The sequence below is a fragment of the Pipistrellus kuhlii genome, unplaced genomic scaffold, assembly GCF_014108245.1.
Source record: "Pipistrellus kuhlii isolate mPipKuh1 unplaced genomic scaffold, mPipKuh1.p scaffold_m20_p_33, whole genome shotgun sequence".
In the NCBI taxonomy this organism is placed as follows: domain Eukaryota; kingdom Metazoa; phylum Chordata; class Mammalia; order Chiroptera; family Vespertilionidae; genus Pipistrellus; species Pipistrellus kuhlii.
Genome location: NW_023425533.1, coordinates 3,210,212 through 3,222,674, shown reverse-complemented (window position 1 = coordinate 3,222,674; position 12,463 = coordinate 3,210,212). Strand labels below are relative to the sequence as shown.

General features: G+C 35.9%; 1 protein-coding gene across 1 annotated transcript in view; it reads right to left on the bottom strand.

Annotated features, from left to right (window-relative positions):
* The window catches only part of RADX (RPA1 related single stranded DNA binding protein, X-linked), a 67,378-nt gene that overhangs the window by 15,316 nt on the left and 39,599 nt on the right, over positions 1 to 12,463 (bottom strand). Inside the window, exon 12 of the mRNA XM_036460748.2 lies at positions 3,158 to 3,448. Coding sequence (XP_036316641.1) covers positions 3,158 to 3,448 — 291 coding nt within the window. The remainder of the gene's footprint in view (positions 1 to 3,157; positions 3,449 to 12,463) is intronic.

The window sequence follows — 12,463 nt, the reverse complement described above, 5'->3', positions numbered from 1 at the left end:
TAGAGGGAGCCAGGGGTCCCCTGCCCAGACCCCAAGGCTTTAGGTCTTGGCAGGGGCGGAGCTGGTGATTACAGAGGAAACACCTTTTCTGACCACTCATTGGCTAAGTTCCCTGTATGCCACTGGTAATATTCTTAGTAACTTGGGTATAAGAATCCAAAAAGTTGATCTAGGCTTTTTCCACCACACTCTTAGAGAGAAAAACGAAGGTCCATTGCTGGAGGGCTAAGAAATGTCATATCCTGCCCTAGCCAGTTAGGCTCAGTGGATAATGCCTAGGCTTGCAGACCGCAGAGTCCGAGTTTGATTCTGATCAAGGGCATGTAACTAGATTGCAGGCTCCTCTCTGGCTTGGGCCTAGGTCAGGGCTCATGCATGAGACAACCAATCAAAGTGTCCCTCTCACTTTGATGTTTCTCTCTATATTTCCCTCTTTCACATTCTCTAAAATTCAATGGAAACATATCCTCAGGTGAGGATAAAAAAAGAAAGAAATGTCATATCCTATGAAAGACTTATCTTAAAAATGCCTAAAGAAAGTTGTCATTTTTTCATGGTGAAGGGACTGGAGTCTGTGTTGATGAAAACACCTTGGTGGCTGCAGTGACTGGCAGTGACTACAGCAGCAGGGTGATGGGGCTGGTGCTTTCCCCTGATCAGCCCAGTTGCCTCCCACAAAAGGAGGCCAGACTGTGGCTTAGGCCAGCACCCCATGGGTAGGATATCCCCTGAGTGCTCCCAGTATGTGAGAAGGGGCAGGGTGGACTGAGAGACCCCCCACCCCAGTGTACAAATTGTGCACTGGGCTCCTAGTTTTAAATAAAAAGCAAACATTGCATTCAATGCATCTATTGACTATAAGAAGCAGTCCAACTTGCAAATGTGAAAGAAAGAAAATATGCTTTGAAATTGAGAAAATATCTGAAGTTGGAAATTTTGATATTTTCAGGAAGATAGCTTTATTATCAGCATGTCATTGATACTACTTTCAGTTGATTCTTAAACTGCAAATTAAGGTGATTTAGATTATATATTATTAATAACACTAGAGACCTGGTGCACGAAAATTTGTGCACTTGGGATGGTAGTGTCCCTCAGCCTGGCCTGCACCCTCTCACAGTCCAGGACCCTTCAGGGATGTCTACTGGGGATTGGGCCTAAGCTGACAGTCAGACATCCCTCTGGCAGCCCAGGAGCCACAGTCAGACATCCTTAGTGCTGCCAAGGAGGCGGGAGAGGCTCCCATCACTGCTGCTGCACTCACAGCCGTCAGCCTGGCTTGTGGTTGAGTGGTGCACCCCCTGTGGGAGCACACTGATCACCAGGGGCCAGCTCCTTCATTGAGTGTCTGCCCCCTGGTGGTCAGTGCACATCATAGTGACCAGTCATTCCTGTTCATTCCTCTTTTAGAGTCAATTTGGATATTACCCTTTTATTATATAGGATTTGTGATTCTTTGGTTAAAATTAGAATTCAGAGTTTTGTTAAAGAAATAAACAGGTTTCCTACATATTTTTGTTTTCTCTGTAATAGAAAACTAAGGAAACAAAATTTATATGGCCTGACTTCAACCTAGCCAGAAAGTAGGACTAGAAGATTTCCAAATTTCTTTGAACTCTAAAATATCTCATCAGGAAAAAAAAAAAAATACATTTTTTCCCTTCTTGCCAGAAAGACGACATAAAATTGCTACCAAATGATAAAATTTTGGTTATTTTCAAGTACCCAGTAACACCTACTCTTTGTTTTATTTTAAATATTCTGTTTTGTTTTAGCCATACATGGTTTATTTTTCATTGTTTTTTATTCCCGTTAACCATCTTAAATCATTGAAAACAGGCAAGATATAAAACAGTATAATTCTAATATGGATTGGAAGTAGTTGGGAAGAATGATAAATTTGCCTTCTTCACGTTTGATTCTTGCTTTTATGTGGTGTATAGCAAAAGCCTCAAAGTTTTACAATTATTTGAGATGTTTAATGAACCAGTAACATGTTAAAAAGAAGAAAAATATTCAATTTATGTGTTTTCAGATGAACTCATTATTTCCATGGTTAGTTTTTTGTGATAGAAGGGAAGTTGTTGCTGTAATATTTGTTTCCTAGATATAAAACTAAGACTGATAAACTTGACCCCCAAAGACCAAGAATGCACTCTAGTGAAAAGAAGCATCTGAAATTTAGATGTAAGACTCTAACAGAGTGAATAGAAATTCACACATTTCGTAGATTATACACATGTATGTTCATATTTATGTGTAAGAAGGTAGGGAAGTGGGAGTAGGAGAGAGAAAAGAAGAAAAAGGAATTTTGATAAAGGTCAAAGTAATTTATTCCAGTAGTCCAGATGTAAAAATCTATGATTTGCAATTTCTTTTAGGCATTTAATTCATTTGCCAATGATTTTTCCTTATTCTTTCATTTTAAGGTAACAAGATCTTTCTTTAAAACACAAATTCAAATAAAATGTTTTCCTTGACTTTGAAATTAGTTCATTTTGGCTAAAATTTTATATTAGAAATATTTTATGTAGATTTCACTCATTAAAAACAAACTTAATTTAATAAATATATAAAATGTATTGATTCCTTTATAATTCTATAAATTCTGTAGCTACTTCTCAATTTTAAACAAGCTGAGGAAATTAGCTTATTTTCCTTATTAGACATGGGATGTTTATTCAGTAGTTTTTTTCTGAGTTACTTGAGAATTTTATTTTCTTCAGGGCTAAACAGACCCCTGTTTATAGGAGCATCTATTGATTGGTACCCTTTTCTCTTTAACCTACATTTTAGTTTTGATGGTTCAGATGCTCTGAATAAGAGACAGAGAATATGGGCAAGAAAGTGGTGGCTAACAGAGAACAGAAACAGTTTTAGAAGTAGTCGGTCTGGGATTAGGAAAGTTCCCTAGGTTCCTAATCTTTTCCCCCCAAATACTTTCCAAGGACTTGCCAATGTTTAAAAGCCCACAGTTAGAGCTTAATGTATTCTAGAACTAGTGCTCTATTCCTTTGGTTTGAACCAAACAAAAGCGCTCCTTGAGCTTAATTTTTTTGTGAGAGTACTTCATTTTTTTTTTTGAAGCAAAACACTATCATCTATATTTAAAATATATTAAATGAATAATATCTAAAGGGAAAAACAATTGACTTACCTAGGATGGTTATTTCAAAATGTCCAAGACTTTGGGCACTCTTAAAATCACTAAGTTTTGGGGGCCTTTCTTCTGGTGCTATGTATTTTGCAGGCTGACAATTATACTGCTGAATAAGAAATTTTTTGTGTTCGAAAACAAATTTCCGTGGAATACTTTCAGGATAAACAAAGCTGTAACGTAGGTGATCTCTTAAGCCAAACTTTTTCTCTCTCCACAGTTGACTTTCCCACCTATGAGTTAGAGTTTTTCTGGCTTTCCATTTAATACCAGTGCTTGCATTTTCTCTACCTGTTAAAGACACAATAAGATAAATACAATTGACCTATAAATTAAGCAAATCAAGCCATTTTCTACAAAAAGAGAACACAGATTAAAGAGAAATGGTTTAAGTAATTTTAAAAAATCTAACAAACACCTACAAAATGTAGATTGAATATCTAAAAGATAATTCTTATTAAAGTGAGGAAAGAACTAAAATTACTTTCAAAATAAACTTTTATTCTAAACTTTAGAATCTAAAGTATTAAAAAGTAATATTATTTCCTCTGTTAATGGCTTTATGGGTATTTGTTAATTATCTTCTTTATATTTTTTTCTGTATTTTCTAAATGATCTTAAATAAACATATATTCCTTTTATATTCAGTGACAAGTTCAAGGTAAAACAAATTCATGAAAATAATCACCTTTAGAGATGGAACCACCACTCATTATTGGTGGAATTTAAGATTAAAACAATATTTTGTTCATCTTTGCTAAAAGTAGTCTGAACAAACACAAGACAGTCTTTTCTTTGCATATCACTCACCTTCAAAAGGACCATTCATTTATATGATACCTCTTTCAGATATAAATGACATATGAAAAACAAAGAGGGAACTAAATTGAGCAGAAAGACTGCTTCAATTCTAGATTGTTCTCTAACATCAAGTTAATTTATCATTTATGTAGTTTATCTAACAGTTTCTAAGGCAGAATATAATCTCTCCCCCACACATTATGACATTCATTCATTCAGCAACTAATTATTAAGCACCTATTATATACTAAGGAATTTAGTACTGTGCTAAGAAACTTTGTGAAATACAATTTTAATTGAATACTATACTCTGGAAACTGAAGATATATGGTAGAATAAGAAAAAATAGATTTGGAACAAGAGCCTCATGTTGTCAGTTCTACTAGCTGAGGAAAGCTGACAGCAACTCTATTTCAAAGTTTACCATGGCTGCTGAATTGCTTCCATGCAGGCTGCTTATACCTGCTGTTTATTTTCACCCTAGCATTAAAAAGCAAACAAACAAACAAAAAACAACACAACAGCCTTGATGAGACAGAAAGGAGCACCAATAGTAAGGTTTCAGTTTGATTAATATACTACTTCTGCTTTCCTAACTTTATTCCGTATTCTTAGACTACTTTTTGGGTACTTTTAAAAAATATATTTTTATTCATTTCAGAGAGGAAGGGAGAGGGAGAGAGAGATAGAAACATCAATAATGAGAGTGAATCATTGATCGGCTGCCTCGTGCATGCTCCTGACTGGGGATCCAGCCTGCAAACAGGGCATGAGCCCTTGACCAGAATCGAACCCAGGACCCTTCACTCTGCAGACTGATGCTCTATCCACTGAGCCAAATCAGCTACATTTTGGTTTCCTAAACCTCACAAGAGACTTACTAAAATTTTATTACAAGATAAAATACTAGATTAAACTATAAGAAAAGATAAAGAAGATGAACATACACTTCTTACCAGGAATTTAAAATACTACAATATTACAAGACTCTTTAAACTCAAAATTCAGTTGATGAATTCATTTAACATCTCATAAAATGCTTGACAACAAAAATATTAAAATATTTAATCACACATGAAAAGGAAAGGAACCAATCAATGCCAACAGAAAAATTCAAAGCTAATAGTATTAGACTAAACTGAAAATTGGGCAATGATTTAATATTTTTACTTTCTAGAAATAAATATCCCCTCCCTAAACTAATAAAAGTACATAATTAGAGCAGCAATAAGTAGCTATGACAATGACCCAAGTTATATTGTGTGTTCATGATTGACTTGTTAAAAATATATTATGCAAAGAACAAGTTATAGGCTATTCTAATTTTTAAAAATTAAGAAATTACATTTACCTTATAAAAAAAACCTATGGTTGACCCTGGCAGGAATGTCAGAATATTTTATATGCTTATTTTCTTTTTTTTTCAGTGTTAATATTAAGGATGGCAAGGTATAAATATAGTAAAAATTCCTCTGAAAAATCATGCTTTTTAATTTTTTAATTTAGTAACTTGGGACTGTACTTACCTATTCCAATTATATGTTCATAATCAATACAAATGTGTATAAATTTAATAAAAGAGGTATTTGTAGACACTGGTTATCAGAAGCAATATTTTAAAGGTAACAATTAAGAAGCAGACCAAATACATTTAGAGTTCAGGTTTTGCTAAAAATAAGAATATTATGAACTAGAATTATTTTATTTTTAGCTTGAATATTGTTAAAATTGCCATAAGAAACACATTATCTTTTTAAAAAATATTTTTATTGATTCTAGAGAGAGGAATAGATAGGTAGACAGAAACATTGATGAGAGAGAAACATCTATCAGTTGCCTCCCACACGCCTTCTACTGGGGATCGAGCCTGCCTGACTGAGAATCAAACAGGTGACCTCTTGGTTCATGGATTGACACTCAACCACTGAGCAACACAGGCCGGGCCATATTATGTTTTTAAGCCTAAAGCATGATTATGATACAGGTTAATTATCTAGAAAAATTATACTTTTGTTTAAATATATATGATTATATAATGTAATTATAATGGTCACTATTATTTTAATGATTCATTTTACCCTCCTTTCTGTTGAGAGCAGATTTATAGTTTAATGAGAAAATATTCAGGGAAAGACCACATTTAAGTTGTGAGGTAAAAAAGGACACAGTATACATGCTTGCATGCAGCAATGGTGATTTTTTTTTCTTCACAAAACCTACTCTGAGCATGTCATTATGTAGATAAGAGTTATAGGCAGGGGTGTATGGAGGCATGGGAGAGGAAGAGGAACTATTTTCATTTTCTCTTCTTCTCTTGGTTCCACTGACCCCAACCCTGGAACAAGATCTATAAGAAAATAATAGGATAGTCCAGTGATAAGTTATATAATTAGTACCAAATATATAACAGACTTTTTAAAGAGTTGTGTAAGTCAGAGTTTACCTGAAATGTCTTATATTTCAGTAGCACTGTTACTGTTTATTGTTAACATTCAATGTATGTTTTATCTATTTATCTAAGTTATCAGATATAAATGATAAAATGTTCAACTTTGTAACCTTGAAAAAAACCAGCACTATAAGTCCACACTCACAAATGAGTCTCTTTTGCATAGTAATTTCCAAAACTATTATGAAACATAGCTGGGAATACATCAGTAACCATGTTAACACACATAAAACTAATTCATTCATTAAAATTGCAATATAATAAACAAATAGGACTATATCAAACTAAAAAGCTTCTGCACAGAAAAGGAAAGCATCAACAAAATAAAAAATCAAGCTACTGAACAGAAGAAAATAATTGCAAATCATATGAGTGGTTGACATCCAAAATATCTAAATAACTTATTCAACTTAATAGCAAACCTTACCTCCAAAACAATCTGATTTAAAAATGGGCAGAGGATCTGAATAGACATTTTTCCAATGAAGACATACATATGGTCAACATGGAAAGGGTTTCAATATCACTAATCATCAGAGAAATGCACATCAAAAACATAATGAGATATCGCCTTACATTTAGAATGGCTATTATTAAAAATATAAGAAATTACAAGTGTTGGTGTGGATATAGAGAAAAGTGAACCCTTGTGCACTATTGGTGGGAATGTAAATTGGTGCAGCCACTATAGAAAACAGTATGGAGTGTCCTCAAAAAAGTAAAAACACAACTACTGTATGATTCAGCAAATCCACTTCTGGATATTAATCTAAAGAAAACAAAAACACTAACTTGAAAAGATAGATGCAGCCCCATGTCTATTGTAGAATTATTTACAACTAGAGGCCTGGTGCAGAAATTTGTGCACGGGTAGGATCCCTAGGCTTGGCCAACCATCAGGGCCAATCTGGGCCTTCCAGCCTTCCTTTCCCAGTTGCTGGTTGCTGGCTGCTGGCTGGGACCTTCCTTTATTCTGCACCGCCCCCTGGTGGTCAGCACAAATAATGAGCAATCAAACTCCCAGTCTCCTGGTTGAACTCCTGAGGGGACACTTTACATATTAGCCTTTTATATAGATAGATAGCCAAGATATAGAAACAACCTAAGAGTCCATTGATGGATGAATGGATAATGAAATGTGAATGTATACACACACACACACACACATATATATATATATATATATATATATATATATATATATATATATATATATATGAAATATTATTCAACCATAAAATATAACAAAATCTTGCATTTCCAAAAACATGAATGGTCCTTGAAGGCATTATGCTAAGTGAAATAAATCAGTCACAGAAAGAAAAACACTATTATGATATCACTTATATGTGAAATTAAAAAAAAAAAAACCACAAGGAAAAAAAACTGAGTTTATAGATATAGAGAACAGATTAGTGAATGCCAGAGGTGAGAAGTGAAATGGGTGAAAGTGGTTAAAAGGTCATAAAATAAGTCATGGGAACAAAATGTACACAGGGTGACTATAGTTAACAATACTCTGTTGCATATTTGAAAGTTACTAGGAAGGTAGATCTTAAAATTTCTTATCACAAGAAAAAATGTAAATATGTATGTATGGAGACAGATGTTGACTTATTGTGGTGCACACTTCACAATATATACAAATATATAATCATGTTGCACACCTGAAACTAATATAATGTTATATGCCAATTATAATCAATTTTAAAAATATAAAAAAATAAGGAATGTAAAAGAGCTTTGTAGTTTAGAAAGAACGATTATAACCTTCATTAGCCACTTCCTGAGAAACTATCTTGTAACAGAAATGCCTTTGGAGGCTTGGCAAACTAACTTTTTGTTGTTGTTGTTAATCCTCACCAGAGGATATTTTTTCATTGGTTTCTAGGGAGAATGGAAGAGAAAGGGAAAGACAGAGAGAAACATCAATATGAGAGAAACACATTGATTGTCTCCTGCAAGCGCCCTGACCATGGAGGAGCCTGCAACCAAGGTACATGCCCTTGACAGGAATAAAACCTGGGATCCTTTGGTCTGCAGGCTGACGCTCTACCCACTGAGTCAAACCAGCTAGGGATGGCACACTAACTTAATAAGGTTTGGTCTCTAGCCATGAATGGGGATGTTCTTAAAAAATAATAATAATAATTACGAACACTTAATTATCAGTTTCTTTGAGATTTGTCTGAAATAACTAACAATTATCAGTAATGTTTTCTATATTTTTAATAATCAAGAAAGAAATGTAGAAAAAGAGAAATGAAATATAAAGGCAATTATCCATACTGGGACCCTTCAGTCCACAGGCCAAGCTCTATCCACTGAACCAAACTGACTAGGGCATATACCGTATTTCCCGGTGTATAAGACGAACTTTGAAACAAAAAAAAGTCAACTGAAAATCGGGGACAAAAGACCAAAATTGCACAAAAATTACCTGCAGATCTTGACGGCAAAGTAAGTCTTTTCTTTGAAGTGGGGGGTAGTCTTATACAGTGAATATAGGCCTAAACTTATGTTTTAACTGTAAAATTAGGGGGTTGTCTTATACGCCGGAAAATACGGGTAAATATAAATTGCTTATCTCATATTACTATTGCTACATTATCTTTCCTTTAATATATGTTTGGTATATCCTTGGTCTTTTATTTATATTCAAATTTTAATATAAATTTGCTTAAGTGTGTCTTACATGCAGCATATAACTAGGTAAATTTTTATTTATTTATTTTATTTTATTTAAAACATTTTTAAAATAAATCTTTATTGTTCATATTATTAAAAATGTTCCTCACTTTTTCTCCCTCCATTGTTCCCCTCCACCAGGTTCCCACCCCACCCCCACCCTCTGCCCTTTCCCCACTCCCCATTGTCCTCGTCCATAGGTGCATAGTTTATGTTCAGTCTCTTCCCGCACCCCTCACTCCCCTTTTCCCTGAGAATCGTCAGTCCACTCCCCTTCCATACCTCTAATTCTATTATATTCACCAGTTAATATTGTTCATCAGATTTTTTAATTCCCTTGGTTTTTAGATTCACTTGTTGATAGTTATGTATTTGTTGTTCATAATTTTTATCTTTATTTTCTTCCTCTTCCTAAAGAACCCCCTTCAGTAATTCATATAATTCTGGTTTGGTGGTGATGAACTCTTTTAGATTTTTTTTATTTGTGAAGCTCTTTATCTGAGTGATAGCTTTGCTGGGTAGAGTATTTTTGGCTGTTCATCACCCTGAATATTTCTTGCTATTCCCGTCTGGCCTGCATGGTTTCTCTTGAGAAATCAGCTGACAATCGTATGGGTGCTCCCTTGTAGGTAACTAACTTTTTCTCTTGCTGCTTTTAATATTCTCTCTTTGTCTTTTGCTCTTGGAATTTTAATTATGATGTGACTTGGTGTGGTCCTCTTTGGACTCCTGTTGTTTGCGGTTCTGTGTGCTTCCTGGACTTGTAAGTCTAATTCTTTCACCAGGTGGGGGAAGTTTTCTGTTACAATTTCTTCCAATATGTTTTCGGTATCTTGCTCTCTCTCATCTTCTGGGACCCCCATAATTCTGATGTTGGTTCGCTTGAAGTTGTCCCAGAGGTTTCTTACATTATTCTCAACTTTCTGGATTCTCTTATCTTCTTGCTTCTGCAGAGGAGTGTCTTCTGGCTCTTTATATTCCAAATCTTTGACTTGATTCTTGCGATATTGCATTCTGTTTTTAGGACTCTGTATAATATTCTTTATTTCAGATGATGTTTTCTTTATTTCTAGTTGATCCCTTTTCATATCCTCATAGGTCTCATTTATTTTATCGGCCTTTTCTAGGAAATTCTTGAAAAACCTTGTAACTGTGGTTTTGAACTCTATATCCAGTTGCTTTTTGTCCTCCATTTCTTTCGTTTGTGATCTGTTTCCTTGTCTCGGCATTTTCGCAGCTTCCGTGAGTTGATAGGGTGGCTTTATGTGCTAAGGTGTTCTATATGGTTCAGTGGGTCAGCCTCCCAGTTACCTGAGGTGGACACTCTTGGTGCACCCCTTTGTGGACTGTGTGTACAGCCTTGTTGTATTTAAGTTTTGATTCTTGTTGGTATCACTGGGAGGAACTGACCTCCAGGCCAATTGGTTGTGAGGATCAGCTGTGTCTATGCTGGGAGAAAGCCTTATTCGACTAGACTTGGAAAATTGCAAAAGCCTATGTGTTCAGCTTGGATGGGGCAGAGTTTCAGGGTGGAGCCTACAGCCTTGGCTTCCTGTGAGCCCCAGCCTATGAGGTTCCTGAGTCTCAGTGTTCCTCAGTGTCCTTTGGTACTCGCTGCAAGCACCTCTGAGAGAAAGGTGCCCTCGAGTTTCGCCCGCTACCAATCTAGTCTCTCCCCAATGAGCCCAGAACTGGGGTTCAGTGCAGTTGGAAGTGGGGTTGGAAGTGGAGTTCAGTGGAGTCTGAAGCTTTTGTCTCCTTCCCACTAGGGCAATCCAGCGGAACAGTCAACAGTCCATCCTCTGAGTGCAACGTGCGTGCCTCTGGGACTGCCTTTTGCCGCTCCTCTGAGTTTCCGCCCTACAGCCTAGATTCCCTCTTTATGAGCCTGGGTCCCCAGGGTCTCACCTACAACTGGGGTTCAGCACAGCCTGGAGCTTTTATCTCCTTCACGCTAGGGAACGCTAGCCAAACACTCAGCCGCCCCCTCCTCTCCAACTCCATCCTCTCCCCACGAGCGCACCACACAGTATCTCTGTACCTCAGGCTTTTACAGCTCCTCTGATTTTTCTTCTGGTTTTCTCTTTCTTTCTAGTTGTAGAATTTCCAGTCAGTCAACTTTCGTGTAGTTCTGGATAATGTCCATTTTGTATTTAGTTGTATTTTTTTGAAATTGTTATGTGAGGCTGCAGTTAGGTGTTTACCTATGCCACCATCTTGGTTTTTCTCTGAGATTATCTAACTAGGTAAATTTTTAAAGCCCGTCTTTGAAAGTTTAACATGTTTATATTTATTTTAATTGTTAATGTATTTAGAATTACTTTGGTCATGTTATTTTGTATTTTAAATATAGTTTTCTCTGCTCCCCACCCCTTTTTTTCTGCCCTATCAAATTATCATAATTCTCCTTATTTTCTTGTTGCTTCGGAAGTTATACCTTCTATGCCTGTTCTTTCTGCATGCCATTAAAATTTTAACTTTCAAAAAATATAAATCTTTATTTTTCAGATTATTACAATAGTTTCTCCTCTCCCCCCACCCCTATAGCTCCCCTCTACCCGGTTCCCACCCCACTTTCTGCCCTTATCTCCCCTGAACTGTCCTCATCCATAGGTGTACAATTTTTCTCCAGTCTCTTCCTGTAACCCCATACCCCTTTCCCCCTGAGAATTATCAGTCCACTCCCTTTCTATGCACCTGATTCTATTATATTCACCAGTTTATTCTGTTCCTCAGATTTTTAATTCACTTGACTTTGGGGTTCACTTGTTGATAGATACGTATTTGTTATCTTTACTTTTTTGTTCTTCTTCCTCTTCTTAAAGAATACCTTTCAGCATTTCATATAATACTGGTTTGGTGGTGGTGAACTCCTTTAGCTTTTTCTTATCTGTGAAGTTCTTTATCTGACCTTCCATTCTAAATAACTTTGCTGGGTAGAGTAATCTTGGTTGTAGGTTCTTGCTATTCATCACTTTGAATATTTCTTGCCATTCCCATCTGGCCTGCATAGTTTCTGTTGAGAAATCAAATGACAATAGCATGGGTGCTCCCTTGTAGGTAATTGACTATTTTTCTCTTGCTGCTTTTAATATTCTCTCTTTGTCTTTTGCTGTTGGCATTTTAATTAATGTGTCTTGGTGTGGTCCTCTTTGGATTCCTTTTGTTTGGGGTTCCATGTGCTTCCTGGACTTGTAAGTCTATTTCTTTCACCAGGTGGGGGAAGTTTTCAGTTATTTCTTCAAATAGGTTTTCAGTATGTTGCTCTCTCTCTTCTTCTGGCACCCCCATAATTCAGATGTTGGTATGCCTGAAGTTGTCCTAGAGCACATGTGTCAAACACAAGGCCCGCGGGCCAAATCCGTCAC